This window comes from Cnephaeus nilssonii (assembly GCF_951640355.1).
Source record: "Cnephaeus nilssonii genome assembly, chromosome: 2".
NCBI classification, from domain to species: domain Eukaryota; kingdom Metazoa; phylum Chordata; class Mammalia; order Chiroptera; family Vespertilionidae; genus Cnephaeus; species Cnephaeus nilssonii.
This window is the reverse complement of record NC_137073.1, coordinates 78,131,840-78,149,037: the sequence shown is the minus strand read 5'-3', so window position 1 is coordinate 78,149,037 and position 17,198 is coordinate 78,131,840. Positions and strand designations below refer to the sequence as shown.

At 38.9% G+C, this 17,198-nt stretch overlaps 1 protein-coding gene across 1 annotated transcript in view; it reads left to right on the top strand.

The window, feature by feature from the left end:
• BDP1 (BDP1 general transcription factor IIIB subunit) overlaps positions 1–17,198 on the top strand; it is a 95,069-nt gene that overhangs the window by 48,801 nt on the left and 29,070 nt on the right. The window contains 9 exon segments of the mRNA XM_079788025.1: positions 6,450–7,632; positions 7,732–7,956; positions 8,581–8,768; positions 9,210–9,426; positions 12,278–12,456; positions 13,656–13,869; positions 14,765–14,904; positions 16,065–16,242; positions 16,534–16,724. Of these exon segments, the coding sequence (XP_079644151.1) occupies positions 6,450–7,632; positions 7,732–7,956; positions 8,581–8,768; positions 9,210–9,426; positions 12,278–12,456; positions 13,656–13,869; positions 14,765–14,904; positions 16,065–16,242; positions 16,534–16,724 (2,715 nt within the window).

The following is a 17,198-nucleotide window of genomic DNA, read 5'->3' as shown; positions in this document are numbered from 1 at the left end:
CTGACGCTCTTTCCACTGAGCAAAACCAGCTAGGGCTATAACTTCATTTTTCAACGCAATTTATGTCATAGCCTTCATGTCGATTTGTCAGTTTTGGGTGATTTGAAAAGAGCTACCCATCATAAATTAGACCTTGAGTTCACATGGATAGGATTACCATTTAACATGCATATTAAATCATATGTCTATGTCCAAATGTGATAACGTTTCTTATTTTTTTAGTATTTTTGATTTTTGAGGTTAGATTGAACCCATATTGCCTTTATTTAAGGTGTACATAAATTTTATGTAAAACTTATATGTAAAAACCCATACTTCTCACAGCCAAAGCTCTTTTATATTTGTTATTTCCCCTCTGGAGGGCACCAAGCCATATTAATGGAATTATTAATATACTTTAATTTCTTTTTCCTTTTGTAAATATTTAATGTGCAAAAAGTAGTGAGCATAGACTAATGGACTCCCATGTACTTACTATCTAGTTTCAACAATTATTAATATTTTTCCAATCTTTCCATTTAAAGTCTGGCCTATTTTATACTTTATTATAGCTGTATTAGCCTGTTTACTACCTAACCTGAGAGTGAAAGCTCGGTTCCTGAACTAATTATAAAGATCTTTATTTGAAAAATTTCTTTATTCTTCACTTCTTCCTCTATTCTTTTGCTCCTTATTTCCTATACTGCCTTCCCCCACCCCCAAACTATTTTTCTATTCTGCCACAGAATCTCTGGGTAGAATTCTGTACAGTGACATTATTTGGTACATATCTCTGATATAGATATCTGATATCTGACAGTTTGGATTTTTTGTTTATCTTTTTTTTCTGTTTAAACCAAACTTCATTAAAAAACAAACAAAACCCTCTCTATAGTGGACATGCTTTTACTTATTTTTAGAGAGAGAGGAAGGGAGAGAAAAAGGGAGGGAGAGAGAGTGCGAGCGAACCACAGATACGAGAATGAAATATTGATTGGTTGCCTCCAATATGTGGCCCTACTGGGGACTGAACTCGCAACCTGGGTGTGTGCCCTGACTGGGAATCGAACTTGCAACCTCTTGTTGTACTGGATGATGCTCTAACCAACTGAGCCACACCTGCCAGGGTTAAACCAAACTCCATTTAATAGTTCATCTTGGCTTGGTAGAAAATTAAGTTTTTAGTGGTCTTTGGGTTTTAGAACCCTGGTAGATATGTTTATAACTAGCTAGAGGCATGAAATTTGTGCACCGGTAGGGTCCCTAGGCCTGGTTGGCGATCAGGGCTGATCTGTGGGATGACAGGCAGGGTGATAGGGAGGGCCCCCGCTGGTACCGGCCTTTGCTGGCCTAGGTCCTGTGGGCTGGGGGCAGCTCCTGCATTGAGCGTCTGCTCCCTGGTGGTCAGTGCTTGTCATAGCAACCCATCATTCTGCTGGTCGTTCCATTGTTTCGTCGATTTACATATTAGGCTTTTACTATATAGGATAACCAGTCTGATGTCAACAACTATTTTTTTTTTTCAAGGCAATGTCCTTTCTGTTTTATCATGTGGTCTTTCTGGTCTTTGAATCTCCAACATTCTTAAAAACAATTCTAAGATTCTATGTTTTATCAAACCATATGTCTCTTTGTATCTAGTAGGCAGTTCTCCTCCCTCCCAAACACTTTGAACTGTCAAGGTGCTATGTAAGAGAAAGAGAAAATAAAGAAAGAGACTCTGAGATGAAGAATGCATTAAAAATTCTTGATTATATAAATGAGCAAATATATGTAAAACATTTCTCTAGGCTAATTTGGCATCCTGTGTACTCATGATTATCTTATGGATGTTTATAAGTACTTTGTTGATTCTTAAACTGTATTTTAGAAAAACACACGTGGACCATGGAGTAGATTTGTAATTGTGTGCACATTCTTCTCCTATCTTCTCCAGTTATGATCCTCTTTTTTCTTTGCCTTTTTCCTTAAATTCTGTGATCTTGGAGAGTTGTGGATCCATTATATGTTTTAAGTTGAGGAATAATTCAGTACAATTTCATATCTGATTTCTAACCTCGGGTACTGCTCTTCAGTTAATTATGCAGGTGATATGAGCTCTATAGGAGGAGATCTGCCTCATTCACCATTGTATTCCCAGTTCCTAGCACATGCCTTCCTGGCATGTAGTAGGTGCTTAGAACTATTTGTTGATTGGTTGTTCATGAACTCCAAGTAATGTGGTACTGATTATCCTATCTAATAAAAGAGTAGTATGCAAATTAATCATCACTTCGCCACGTCCACAAGCCACGCCCACCAACCAATCAAGAGCGAGTATGCAAATTGACCCCAGCCAAGATGGCTGCGGCCACTGAGCGAGCAGGAGGGAGGCTTGGGTTTCCCCGGCGATGGAGGAAGCCAAGCTTTCTGCACACCCTGGCCGGCCAAGGCCTCCACTCAAGGCTACAAAGTTTCAATTATAGAAGATAAATCCCAACAGAAATGGTGGCAGCCACAGAGCTAGAGAGAGCAGGAGGCTAGGGTTGCCCCCGGCGATGGAGGAAGCCAAGCTTTCCGCACACCCTGGCCGGCCCAGGCCTCCACTTAAGGCTACAAAGTTTCAATTATAGAAGATAAATAAATACCAACAGAAATGGCTGCCACCATGGAGCAGGCAGGAGGCTTGGCTTCACTCCAGGCTACAAAGTTTCAATTGTAGAAGATAAATCCCAGAACCAGGGCCTCCGCTTGGGTCGCCGGGGGGTGTGGCCAGCCTGCAAACCACCACAGGCCCCTCGCTCAGGACAACCCACGCCCCAAGGGAACCCCCACCCTGATCTGGGACACCCTTCAGGGCAAACCAGCCGGCCCCCACCCGTGCACCAGACCTCTATCCTATCTAATAAAAGAGTGATATGCAAATTGACCATCACTCTTAACACACAAGATGGCTACCCCCATGTGGTCAAAGATGCTGCCCCCATGTGGACACAAGATGGCCACCACAAGATGGCCAGCAGGGGAGGGCAGTTGGGAGGAACCAGGCCTGCAAGGGAGGGCAGTTGTGGGCGATCAGTCCAGCAGGGGAGGGCAGTTAGGGGTGACCAGGCCGGCAGAGGAGGGAAGTTGGGGGCAACTAGGCCTGCAGGGAAGGGCAGATGCGGGGGACTCAGGCCTGCAGGGAAGGGCAGTTAGGGGCAAACAGGCTGGCAGGGGAGCAGTTAGGCATCAATCAGGCTGGCAGGGGAATGGTTAGGGGGTGATCTGGCTGCAGGCAGAAGTGGTTAGGGGCAATCAGGAAGGCAGGCAGGCAAGCAGTTGGGAGCCAGCAGTCCTGGATTGTGAGAGGGATGTCCGACTGCCCGTTTAGGCCCGATCCTACCAGCAGGCAGTTGGACATCCCTCGAGGGATCCCAGATTGGAGAGGGTACAGGCTGGGCTGAGGGACACACACCCCCCACGCACGAATTTTGTGCCCTGGGCCTATAGTTTATCCATAAAAGTAAAGTTTATCAAAGACCTTTGATTACTCAGAGGCTATTTAAGCACATGGAATATAATCGTAACATTGTGTATTTGTATCTTAAAATCTGAATTGATATTAAAGTAATGATATTATTAATAAATCTTTTGCTTAAAGCATTTATAAGATTTAAGAATATGCTAGTGTTTAAAATGTGACTTTATAATGATACTAGAGGCCCAGTGCATGAATTCGTGCATGGGTGGAGTTTCCAGGGGGGTAGGGTGGGGGGCTGGGATGTGATCAGCCCTCTGAGCGGGCCATGGGACACCCTTGCCGGCCTGGGATCCGGATCCATCCCGCTGACATTCACGCCTGTTGTTGGGAGCCACCTGGCGTTTTATATCGTTTCTTCCTTGTGGAGTGTTTAGGGAGGAAAAGTGGCCACGGTGCCCAAGGCCGACTTCCAGGAGGCCAGCGGTGCTGTCGGGATCGTGCCGGCAGTGCTGGTCCGTTGGTGCCTGTACTGTTCTCTGGAGGTTGGGCCTGTAGGACTACTGAGGGAGTGAGTGGCTGCCGCCCGGCTGGTGCACTGCTCTGACCACCAGTGGGCAGCTCCTGTGTTGAGCGTCTGCCCCCTGGTGGTCAGTGCATGTTATAGTGACCAGTTGTTCGGTTGCTTAGGCTTTTATATATATAGACTAGCGTTCCCGTTGCAGGAAAAATCCTGCAATAGGGTTTCCTGCTGCACTCTACCCCGCCCCGCCTCTGCTCCTCCCTTGTCCCCCGGCCCGCCTTCTCCGCCAGCCCGCCCCGCCTCCGCTCCTCCCTTGTCCCCTGGCCCGCCTTCTCCGCCAGCCCGCCCCGCTCTCCTTCCTTCTCCCCTGGCCCCGCCTCCCCTCCTCCCTTCTCCCCCGGCCCCGCCTGCTCTCCTTCCTTCTCCCCCAGTCCCGCCTCCGCTCCTCCCTTCTCCCACTCCCTCCCCCCCGGCTTGCTTGCTTCTCCGCAGCTTTCCTCCCTTCAGCATCTCTTGGCTTCTTTCTACGCTGTCTTGATATGTAAATTAGCTGCCATCTTTGTTGGGGTAATTTGCATACTCATCCTGATTGGTTGGTGGGCGTGGCTTGGTTGGTGGGCGTGGCTTGGGCATAGCGAAGGTGCGGTCAATTTGCATATTTGTCTATTATTAGGTAGGATTTTATCTTTTCCCATGATAACCAAACCAAGGTTGCTAGTACACAAACCTGACTAAAAGCTAAATATTTCTGGATGGAGATGAAAAGTATCATAAGTCAGAAAGTAGAATGAAACCCACTAAGAACTAACTAAATTAAATATCCTTTACCAGTTTGTATTAATTTTACATTGAATGTTATCTATTACTAAAGTTAATGATAGTTGAAAAACACCTCAGTTACATAAACAAGTACAATTTGAAAATTAGTCTTGTACTGAGAACCTGTCTTGTGTTATCAAAAATTGCATTGAAAAACATGTTTCAACAAAGAAAGATAGGTTGGGACATAGACAAGTTCAAGCAAGCACTAACATAGTTGTAAATAATTTAAAAAGTAAAAAAAAAAATTTTCTTTTGTTAATCCTCACCCGAGGATATTTTTCCATTGAATTTTTAGAGAGAGTGGAAGGGTGGGGGAGAGACAGAGAGTGAGAGAAACACTGAGGTGAGAGAGACACATGGATTGGTTTCCTCCTGCATGGCCCGACTAGGGCCAGGGATCGAGCTTGTAACTGAGGTATGTACCCCTGACTGGAATTATACCTGGGACCCTTCAGCCGGCGGGCTGATGCTCTATCCACTGATCCAAACCAGCTAGGGCAGTTTTAACTCATTTTTATAAAGCTGTTGTATACACTTGTTCAGACTAACATTCCTGAAATGCCCAGTAACACTCAGGAAACTGCCAAATACTGTTCATTTAATTCTTCCTTTAAGTCCCAATTTGTATTCTCTTAGAGAAATGTCTGTACAGGAAATATCATTTTAAACTTGTTTTTAAAAGTGAGGAGGTGTGAACGTAGTACTTAGTCATAAGGTTGTATCTTTTTCAAATCATGCCTCCATCCAGCTGTTTGGGATGCCAGTCAAGTCTGGCCATATAAGTGGGTCCCTTAACTCTATGGTAAGTCATATGTCTGTGTAAATGATAGTAGGGGCAGAGATGTAGGAATAGCAGACACAAATTGGGCTAGCTACAATGTAGAGCCTGGAGAGTTTTTCTCCGACAGTGTTTGTGAAGAATGGTGTGGATGACAATTAGTAGGAAACTATTCCGGGCCAATTAGCTGCTAATCTAATTGACCTTATTGATGACTTTTTCTTTATATATGTCTCTAGGAAATAGATATTTTATTATTTTAAAATTTTACCATATTTTCAAAAGATGAAATTTTCCTCTTGATTTTAATTTAATTTTATTATTTTTAATAAATTCTCTGCTTAATTTTGTTTTATAAATTTTTATTTATTGATTGATTTGAGGGGGGGGGGGAAGAGAGAAACATCAATTTGTTGTTCCACTTATTTATGCATTTATTGGTTGATTCTTATATGTGCCCTGACCAGAGATTGAACCTGCAACCTTGGCATATGGAACAACACTCTAATCAACTGAGCTACCTGGACAGGGCTCTCTTTTAATTTAATTTGATTTTTATTGATATCAGAGAAGAAGAGAGAGAGATAGAAACACTAATGATATGAAAGAATCATTGCTCGGCTGCCTCCTGCACACCCTATACCAGGGAATGGGCCCATAACTGGGCATTTGCCCTGACTGGGAATTGTACCATGACCTTCTGGTTCATATTTCAGTTCTAAACCACTGAGCCACACCATCCAGGCTCCCTTTTAATTTTTAAATTTTACTCAGAGATTCCTTGGGCTTTCTTAATTTTCTTATTTTTTAATTCGAGAGTCCCTCGTGTTTCAGTAGTGAGTTCTCAACCATCATCTCTTCAACAGACAATCTGGTTTAAAATTTAATTGTATCTTTTCTTTTTATAGTATTCAAGAGGATAATGAAGCAAATATACTCAAACAGGTTCCAGTTCTAAAGAATCGATTTCAGAAACCAAAGCCAAATATAGGAAGAAGAACTGGAAGAAGAGACATTTCCTCAAAGGAAGAGGTACCAGAGGAGATTGTTGTTCCTGGGAAAAAGACAGCAGCAAGACTAGAAACCTCATCAAAGGAGAAGGTACCAGTGGAGGCTAGCACTACAAAGGAAATTGAGTCAAAGTTAAAAGAAACTGGGAGAAGAGACATCTCTCTCAGGGAGAAGAAACCAGAAATGATTGACTTCACCGTGGAAACGGAGACAGATTTGAAAGAAACTGGAAGAGAGATTTCTCCAAGGGAGAAGATTCTACAGGTGACTGGTGCCATTGAGGAAAGAGAGACGGATTTGGAAGAAACAGAGAAAGGAGAAATATCATCACAGGAAAAGGCCCCAGAGGTCAACACTGTAGGGGAAGCGGAGGCAGGGATGAAAGAACCTGGAAGGGAGATTTCTCCAAGGGAAGAGATACCAGAGGTGACTATGACAAATGCCACTGAGGAAAGAGAGACGGATTTGGAAGAAACCAGGAGAAGAGAAATATCCACACAGGAAAAGGCCCCAGAGGTCTACACTGTAGGGGAAGTGGGGACAGATTTGAATGAAACTGGAATGGAGATTTCTCCAAGGGAAGATATACCAGAGGTAACTATGACTAATGCCACTGAGGAAATTGAGTCGAATTTAGAAGAAACTGAGAGAAGAGAAATATCCACACAGGAAAAGGCCCCAGAGGTCAACACTGTAGGGGAAGTGGGGACAGATTTGAATGAAACTGGAATGGAGATTTCTCTAAGGGAGAAGATTCTAGAGGTGACTGGTGCCATTGAGGAAAGAGAGACGGATTTGGAAGAAACAGAGAAAAGAGAAATATCCTCACAGGAAAAGGCCCCAGAGGTTAACACTGTAGGGGAAGCGGATGCAGGGATGAAAGAACCTGGAAGGGAGATTTCTCCAAGGGAAGAGATACCAGAGGTGACTATGACTAATGCCACTGAGGAAAGAGAGACAGATTTGGAAGAAACCAGGAGAAGAGAAATATCCACACAGGAAAAAGCCCCAGAGGACAGAGTTATAGAAGTAGAGGCAGATTTGAAAGAAATTGGAAAAGAAACTTTCTCAAGAGAAAAGGTACTAGTGGGGATCAGTGCCATAGGGGAAAGGGAGATTAATTTGAAAGAAACTGGGAAAAGAGACATTTCTCTGATGGAAAAGATGGCTGTCTTTAAGGTAACAGAGGCAGATTTGAAAGAAACGGAAAGAAAAATTTCCTTGAGGAAAATTGGATCAGAAGAGATCAGTGCTACAGAAGAAATGGTGGCAGGTTTGGAAAAAATAGGTATTTCTCTAAGGGAAAACGAACCAGAGGAGACTGGGACTTCACTACAAACTGAGACAGATTTAATGCAGAGCAGAAGTGCTGATTGCAGTGCTGTGCCTTCACTAAATATCAAAGTATGTACTTTTCCGTCCCTAAACATTTTTTATAATGCTCTTTCAGAGAAACATTATAAAAATAATTGCATTTCTGAGTCCAACAATGTTTAAAATCTCTAAAGCACAAAGTCTTTCTTAGTCCTAAATTCTATGTTTTGGGACCTCGAAGAAAAAAGAATAATTAACATTTTTTTAATTGTGGAAAAGGTATTATTCTTAATGTCAATTTGAAGTTACTCTTTTAGATAAAAGGAATAAACGAAATTGGAATTATTTCTTTTGACTATAAATGTATCATCTTTTCTCTATTTTTCCTGTCCCACCTCATTTACTCCACTTTTAAAAGTTATTTTTATTAAAAGTTTTCAGTTATTTGAAGTTCATCCTATTCTAACATTTTCAAGGACTTTTTTTGAACGGACAGCAATGGCATTTGTGGCTTGGAAATATAAATATACAATATGTAAAAAAGAGTTAACGGAATTTTATGTTTTAACATTTGTAAATTTTGTTTTATTTAAAAATTAAAAAAACTAAACTTCTGAATTTTTAAAGAAAAGTGTTTAGAATATAGTAGGATTTTTGTTTGAGATGCTCAAGGAATCTTGTATATGTGCTGATTTACTGTGACTATTCTTCCAGAACATTAGCAATGAAGTCCTATCTGTGGTGCATACACCTGTAGAGGAAAAGGGAAATACTGAAAAGGAAGTGTCCAGCCAGTTGAGTCATTGGAAGACTTCTTTGAAGACTTCTGAACTTGATAAAACAGAAGACCAGGGGACACCATCTGCAGATGTTCCAGAGCAATTTTCAGATATTAATTCAAGGTATAATTTTATAGGTCTGTGTGCTGTTAAAGAAAAAGCATATAAAGTTATATTTGCAATTATGTTAAGATTTCAAGACATAATCTATAACATAGTGTTAGCGAGTTTAAGCTAGTTTGGGGAAGAGTGGGAGAGAGGATTGAGGATATTCTGACAGTGATTGTGAGAATTACTAACATAGAGTTGTATATAACATATACTCTTAAATCATATGGGTGTGACAAACCTATATTTTCTTTGTGTAAAGATGATATAGTTCGTAGGCTTATATCTATCTGGGTTGTACCACTCATTTTTTCAGAATCTACCAAATGGTCCAATTTGTTTTCCTATTAAGGATCAGAATTAAATATTTACTGCCAATCTCTAAGGTTGTCCTAAGATTCCTCTCCCACTGCCCCTTCAGTTCATTCTAAAGCATGATAATCCTTGTTCCAAAAGCAAATCTCTTCCTCAAGAACAGAAGCCATTTAAGCCAGCACCTTTTATGAGAAGTCGATTCAAAAGACCAAAACCAAACTTATCAAGAGCAGCTTTAAAAAGAGAGACTATGGAAGCAGAAAAACATGTACCTGGGAAGAAATTGGAAATGGATAAAATAGAGACTATTATGATACAACAGGATGGTGAACAAATGAACACTCTCCCTTCTCAATATGTGAGTGAATTTAAGATGGAGGCTCTTTTGTTTTATTTAATAAAGTAAAACACTTGGAATTGAAATTTCACAAGCATTTCCTCATATAATTTTTACCATGTGTGATTTTGTTGTAGCTGTACTTAATGAATGTGCCTCATTGTTCCACATGGTTTGTGTAAGAATCTCAAATCTCTATGATGGGCAAGTATGTCATGGAAGGAATTTAAGAAGCCTGGGCTGTATGTAGTTCAAGTTCTACCTTTTTTTGCTGTGTGATTATAGCCAAATGATGAACCAGTTTCTTCATAGGGAAAATGGGAATGACAATTTTTTATTTCACTCTGTTGTGAAGGTGAAATAAAAAGTTAAGAGCTTGGCCCTGACCAGTGTGACTCCGTTTGTTGGAGCATTGTCCCGTGCACTGAAAGGTCTCGGGTTCGATTCCCGGTCAGGGCACATACCCAGTTTGGGGCTTCGATCCAATCAATGTTTCTCACATCGATTTTTTTTTTTCTCTCCCTTTCTCACTCTAAAATCAATTAAAAATACATATCCTTGGGTGAGGATTTAAAAATAAAGTTAAGAGCTTGGTAAGAGTTAAAGGAGATATTTTACTTACTTGGTTCATAAATTAAGATTATGTGATATAGCATCAAAAACTTTGATATGAGCCCAGCCATTGTTACTCGGTGGTTGAGCATTGACCTAAGAACCAGAAAGTTATGTTTCAATTCTCCGTGAGGGCACATGCTGGGGTGGCAGACTCGATCCCCAGTAGGTGTTATGCTGGAGGCAGTAAACCGATGATTCTCTCTCATCATTGATGTTTCCATCTCTCTTCCTTTCCCTTCCTCTCTGAAATCAATAATAATATATTAAAAAAAAACAACAATAGCAAACCAGCCTAGCCGGTTTGGCTCAACGGATAGAGTGTCAGCCTGTGTACTGAAGGGTCCTGGGTTCGATTCTGAAGGTCAAGGGCACATGCCTGGGTTGCAGGCTAGATCCCCCAGTAGGGGGCGTGCAGGAGGCAGCAGATCAATGATTCTCTGGCATTATTGATGTTTCTGTCTCTCCCTTTCCCTCTCCCTTCCTATCTGAAATTAATAAAAACATATAAAAAACAAACTTTGAAATGAAATACCACTCATAAATTGAGTATTCTAAATATGTAAAGTACTTTTTTGAATTGAAATTCTTATTTTGCATCTTAAAATAGCTTAGTTCTTACTGTACTTGAACATTTGTATTTTATTCTTCTAATCTTATATTCTAAAAGATAAATCACTTTTTTTTGATTATTTTATTGATATAAAAATTCCAAATTGGAAAAAATATAGACTCTAAATAGTGAAAGTCCTCTATAATGTTCCATCTGTCCTTGCCAAGTTAATCATGTAGCAATTTTGAATCTACTCACCGACACTTTTTTTATTTAAGATTTTTAAATTGCTTTTTTACAGCAAGGTTGGGAACCTTTTTTTCTGCCAGGGGTTTTGGATATTTATAACATTCTCGGGCCATACAAAATTATCAACTTAAAAATTAGCCTGCAAACATTTAGTTAACGCAGGTCTTGGCAGGGCCAGACCAAATGATTTTGCAGGCCTTACGTTCCCCACCCTGTTTTAGAGAGAGAGGAAGGGAGAGGGAGAGAAAGAGAGAAAGAAACATTGATGTGAGAGAAACATTGATTCGCTGCCTCTGACATGCCCCCCACCAGGGGATCTAGCATGCAATCTGGGCATGTTCCCTGACCGGAAATCGAACCAGCAACACCTTGGTGCATGGGATGACGCCCAACCAACAAGCGACATCAGTCAGGGCAACACAGACTTTTTAAAATATAGTTACATATTATATAAATAATAAAATGTGAGGGTATTTTCATTGTTTTACAAAAATGACATCATAGCTTGCCTTCTGATTTTTTCCACTTAACACAATATTGTGAACATTTTTTTTTTTAATCTTCACCTGAGGATATGTTTTTATTAATGTTTTAGAGAGAGGAGGGGGAGAGAGAGAGAGAAACATAGATTGGTTACCTCCTATACACACCTGACGGGATTGAATCTGCAACCTAGATATGTACCCTTACTGGGAATTGAACCTGTAACCTTTTGCTGCATAGGATGACACTGCAACCTACTGAGCCACCCTGCCAGGGCTGTGAACATCTTTTTGGATCAGTATTTAGAAATTTTAAAATATGTTTTTATTGATTTTTAGAGAGGGAAGGACGGAGGGAGGAAAGAAGAAAAGGAGAGAGGGAAAGAGAGAGAGAAAAAAACATTAATGTACGAGAGGTATCGATTGGCTACCTCACACACATACCCTGACTGGGGATTCAGCCTGCAACCTGGCCATGTGCCCTGACCGGGAATTCAACCTGTGACCTTTCAGAGCATAGATGACGCTCAGCTGGCTGAGCCACATCGGCCAGGGCAGTATTTAGAAATTTATCATTTAAATAGCTCTATACTATTGTATTATGAAGAAGTTATAACTTATTTATTCAGTCCCCTAGTGATAGATTTGTGTTGTTTTCAATTTTTTATTTGTATTTTCTTTAGTGTAATACCCTTTTTCTCTCTCTCTCTCTCTCTCTCTCTTTTTTTTTTGGCGGCAGGACACACAATATTGCTATAATAAATATCCTTTTATATAATTTTCTTGGTACTTATTTGAATATTTTTATAAGATACATTTCTAGAAGTAGAATAGCTGGAAAATAAAATTTTTAATAGATCTGTCTCATTGTTCTCTACAAAGACTATACAAATTTATTATTCTAATAGTATATGAAAGTTCCTATTTCCTTATACTTTTACCACCCTCAATGAAATTATTTTTAATCTCTTTCTAGGATGCATCTTCCCTGATGACATCAAAAGAAAAAGACAAATCAGATCATAGGCAGGAGGAGGCTGGGATGTTACCATGTGAACTGACAGAAAAGAACCTTTCACCTTCAAGTTTTTGTGAATCTGAAGAGGCCTCTCAGTCTACACAAGTCCAGCAAAAGGAATTACTTGTTTCTATGGGGTAAACAGTGATAGTCCTTTGAAAATCTAAAATAAGACAGAGTTCTTTCAAATATTTCTTTTTTTGAAATTAAGATGTATTAATGTATTTTAACAGTGAATACAAAGAATTTTGTATTTGGTTTATTTTTATTCATACGGCAGACTGCCTGTAAAATTGAAAATCAGATTGAGTTTAACACCTTTTTATGCTTGTCTGCTTATGTTCACTGTTCACTGCTTAAGATCTTACACAAAGCAATGCATTTAAGAAATATATGTATATAAGTTATTATTTGTCTTTTAAAAAATTGTGGTAAAAGCCCTAGCCGGTTTGGCTCAGTGGATAGAGTGTTGGCCTACGGACTGAAGGGTCTGGGTTCGATTCCAGTCAGGGACACATACCCAGGTTGCAGGCTCAATCCCCAGTACGGGGCGTGTAGGAGGCAGCCATTCCTTGATTCTCTCTCATCGATGTTTCTATCTCTCTCTCCCTCTCCCTTCCTCTCTGAAATCAATAAAAATATATATTTTAAAAAATTGTGGTAAAATACATAGTACAAAATACTTAGCTTTTAACCAAGTGTACAGTCTAATGGCATTAAGTGCATTCACATTGTGCGACCATTGCCACCATCCATCTCCAGAACTTTATACTCCCAACTAAAAGTCTGTACCCATTAAACAATAACTCCCCTTTCCTCCCTTTCTCCAGGTCTTGGCAACCAGGATTGTACTTTCTTTCTATGAATATGAATATTGTATGTACCTTATATAAATTCATTACCTTTTTTTAAAAATCCTCACCCAAGGATATTTTTTAATTGATTTTCAGAGTGAAAGGGAGAGGGAGAGACAGAGAAATATCGATGAGAAAGAGACACATTGATTGGTTGCTTCCCACATGCAACCAGACCTGGGGCTGGGCATCGACCCTTCAACCGAGGTACTAGTATGTGCCCTTGACCGGGTGGTATCAAACTTGGGACCCTTCAGTCTGCTGGCCAATGCTCTAACCACTAAGCAAACCGGCTAGGGCTCATTACCTTTTAATAATTGAAATAATATGTCCTTTTATAAAACAAGGTATATTTATAATCAGAAAGTAAATTGTTATTGAGAGGGTAATTTTATTAGATGATACTCAAATTTTACATTTTTATAGTAGTTTTCATCTTTTTACAGTCAAGTTCCTCTATTTTTCTTTGTCCTTCTTTCTAGGACTCATAATAATATAAACACTTTTCAACAAGAAATGAAGGAAAGTATTATCCATACTACTCGACCAGTTAGGGGCCGCCTTCAGAGACCTAGACCAAACATCAAAAAGGCTGGACAGAGGCAAATGGTAGAAAAAGGTGAAGCCAAAGGCATAGTTGAAAAAGAAAGGACAAAATTGCAAAAAGATGAAACTGAAAAGAAATTCCTGAGTGTGGTGAGTTATTGTTATGTAATTGAGTTGAGCCTTTTAATTCAAATTAAAACATTAAATGATAGCTCAGGCTTGTCTTATGTAATTTGACACTTACTCTATTCAGTGATTACATAATATATCTAGTTTTGTTTCAGATTTACCGTTCTGAATTTTAAAAAAAGTAAATATAGGTTTATTTTTTTCCTTACGAATGAACTATTCATTGTGAAATCTTCAATCAATACAAAATAATAACTACCCCAAATCTGACCACCATGAGATTACCATTGAAAAACTATTGTTGTAAATTACCAGATGTATCCCCATGCATGCATATGTGGATACATATGTAAATTTAAATACTAAAATGATTACATGCATGTTATTTTGTGACGACTTATTTTAATATATTAACCGACTTTCTCTGTCAAGAATACAGCGATACATTATTTTTAACTGCTGCATAAACATTCTGCTCTTTTGAATGATAGTTAAACCATCTCTTACTGATGGCTCTTGTGATATTAGAAGCAAATCTTAGTAATGTAATGTCCATTTCAACAGTTCTTGTTTTTCTGTCCTTTTCTCTGTCTGTTATAGTAAAAATCTAGATTTAAAGTGATTGTAATTTTTATTTGAACCTTCTGATTCTTTAAAAACAACAATATTAAACTTCTTTTGGGGGGGTTCATAACAGATGGTTATGTACTTTTAAAAGCATCATTTAAACATATTACTGCAAAAATCTCTTAAACTTTCTAAATTAGGTGATTATGTTTTGGGCAGCAAATCATGAACATATCCAGTTTGAGTCTTCATTTTAAAAAACTAAATGCCTTTCTTAATGTTCAAAATACTTTAGCAGGTATATTCTGTTGTTTTAAAAAAATACACAAGTATGGTTTTGTCATTTCAGCCAAATTGTCAAATTGGAAATGAAATTGAAGTTATATCCTCCAAAGTTTCTGAAGGAAGAATGTATGAAAATCAGAGTCACATGGCTCTTCTAGAAAACCTTCATATTAACAAAATTAATGTTTTAGATAAAAAGATGAGGTGAGTGTGCCTTTAAATCAGAAAGCATTAAACTTTCCAAAGATAAAGGTTGGGTTTTTACATAATTAATTTTATATAACTTCATATCTTGAAAATTTTATGAAAGTATAAAGTAATAATTATGAACTAGAATATTTTTTAAATATATTTTTATTGATCCCCACTGGGGATCAAGCCCGCAACCTGGGCATGTGCCCTGACTGGAATTGAACCTGGGACCCTTCAGTCCGCAGGCAGACGCTGTATCCACTGAGCCAAACCGGCTAGGGCATGAACTAGAATTTTTTTTTTAAATTGCTTTTTGCTTTTTTAAAATATATTTTTATTGATTTCAGAGAGGAAGGGAGTGGAAAAGAGATAGAAACATCAGTGATGAGAGAAATCTTTGATGGGCTGCCTCCTGCACACCCCACACTGGGGATCGAGCCCGCAACCCAGGCATGTGCCCTTGGCCGGAATCGAACTGGGGACCCTTCAGTCCAAAGGCTGACTCTCTACCCACTGAGCCAAACCGGCTAGGGCATGAACTAGAATATTTTAAATCTGCTTCTTCAAATACTTGTGTTGCCTTGGAGGCTATGGCTACTCTATTAAATGTTTAAATCTTATCTTTCTATGTTTTGGCAGATAAAATGGTTTTTATTGAGAGTCTTATGACACTGACTTTTTCTATAACTGATAGGCATGTGGAAGGAAAAGAGACTCTAGCTTTCAAGCCTGCTCGTGAACCAGTAGGACCATCTATGCTTGTTGTGACCACTGTACATTTGCTCATTTGTTCAGAGCCCAGTTGAAGCATTTGTTTAAAGTGCCATTATGAAACCCATCTTCAACTACTAGAATTTTTTTTCTAGTTATTACTCTGAAAATTAGTTAAAGTAGAATGAAACCACAAACCAGAATCAATGAAAGTAACAAAGATTAATATTATTGTAAAACTGTTTCCCAGGCTATACAGAAAATGGATGTTATACTGTAAAAGCTTTTATGTTCTTCCTTTCATATCAGCATAGCCAATTTACATATAGTCCTTTGAACATAGGATTGGTTTGTGTAAAAAATTGTTTAACAACTGGTACATTAAAAAAGAATTCTGATTTTTGTTCTTCAAGATGATTTGTACTTCTTTCTATAAATGAACATAAAACTTATGTTTCTAGTCCAGCACAATTGATAAGAAGGCAGTTCCAAAACCCTGAGCCAAATTTGGGAAGAGCACATGATAAGAAAGAGGAAAGACTTATAGAAAAAGACAGAGCAGATCTGGGTGAGGCCTGGAAGCCAGAAGAAGATAATTTGCTGCAGCAAGGAGATTCTGACACCCAGTTCCTTCAAAAAGTAAGTTTGAAAATACATAATTTTTATCAGTGGGTTGTATTTTGTCAGGATCATGAAGAAGAACATTACAAATATTTAATTTTTATTGTCATTATTTTCATGAAAATTGAGTGGCATTCTAATATTATAAAAACTTAGAAACCAGTCATGGTGTGTGTGTGTGTGTGTGTGTGTGTGTGTGTGTGTGTGTGTGTGTGTAAGCAAGTTTGGAACTCTAGGTCAAACTACCAAATCAAATTGCCATAGAGATTGTTTTTGTGGTAATATTAGCGGTTTCTTCTTAAATTAAAGGAAAAAGCTGAGCTTCTGACCTCTCTGGAGGTTTCAGCAAGAAAAGATTGTGTAGGTTCCGAAGAGGCTGGTTTGGCCAAGAAAGATCTTCAATCAGAAGTTGGACCATCAGGAAGTGTTGGACAGAAAACTGTAGGGGATAATTCTGTGTCTCCAGTTGTTGAAGAGCAGCATCTCAGTAAATTAGCAAGGTAAAATTTTACATAACTACTTTCAGCAGAAAAAATAAAAACTTATTCTTTATGGATGTCCTACCTTAATTTATTAATAGAGTAAGAGATGTCTTGTTAACAGAAGTATAGATGGTTTTTTATCGACAGGTTTATTTCTCTTCCCTTTTGATTTTATTTACTGAACATTTACTTTCTTTGGATCTTTTTAGGAAGATTTTCTTTATCCTACATTTAAAATCTCTGGGTATTGAGTATGGTAGGTATGAAGAAGCCTGACCAAAGAGTAGTATGCAGTACCTAAATAATTAGAGTGCTAATTCAAATAGGGGCACAAACATAGGTGAAGGGTACCCTTCTTCCATCATTTTCAAGAAAAGTGGAAGGGAACTAAGTTCTTAAAAACAACATTGTTTTGATGGATTTTTTGCATTCTCTTTTTTTCTTTTATCCTAATCTGTTTACCCAATAGGAAGAACCAGTATCACTTTTTAA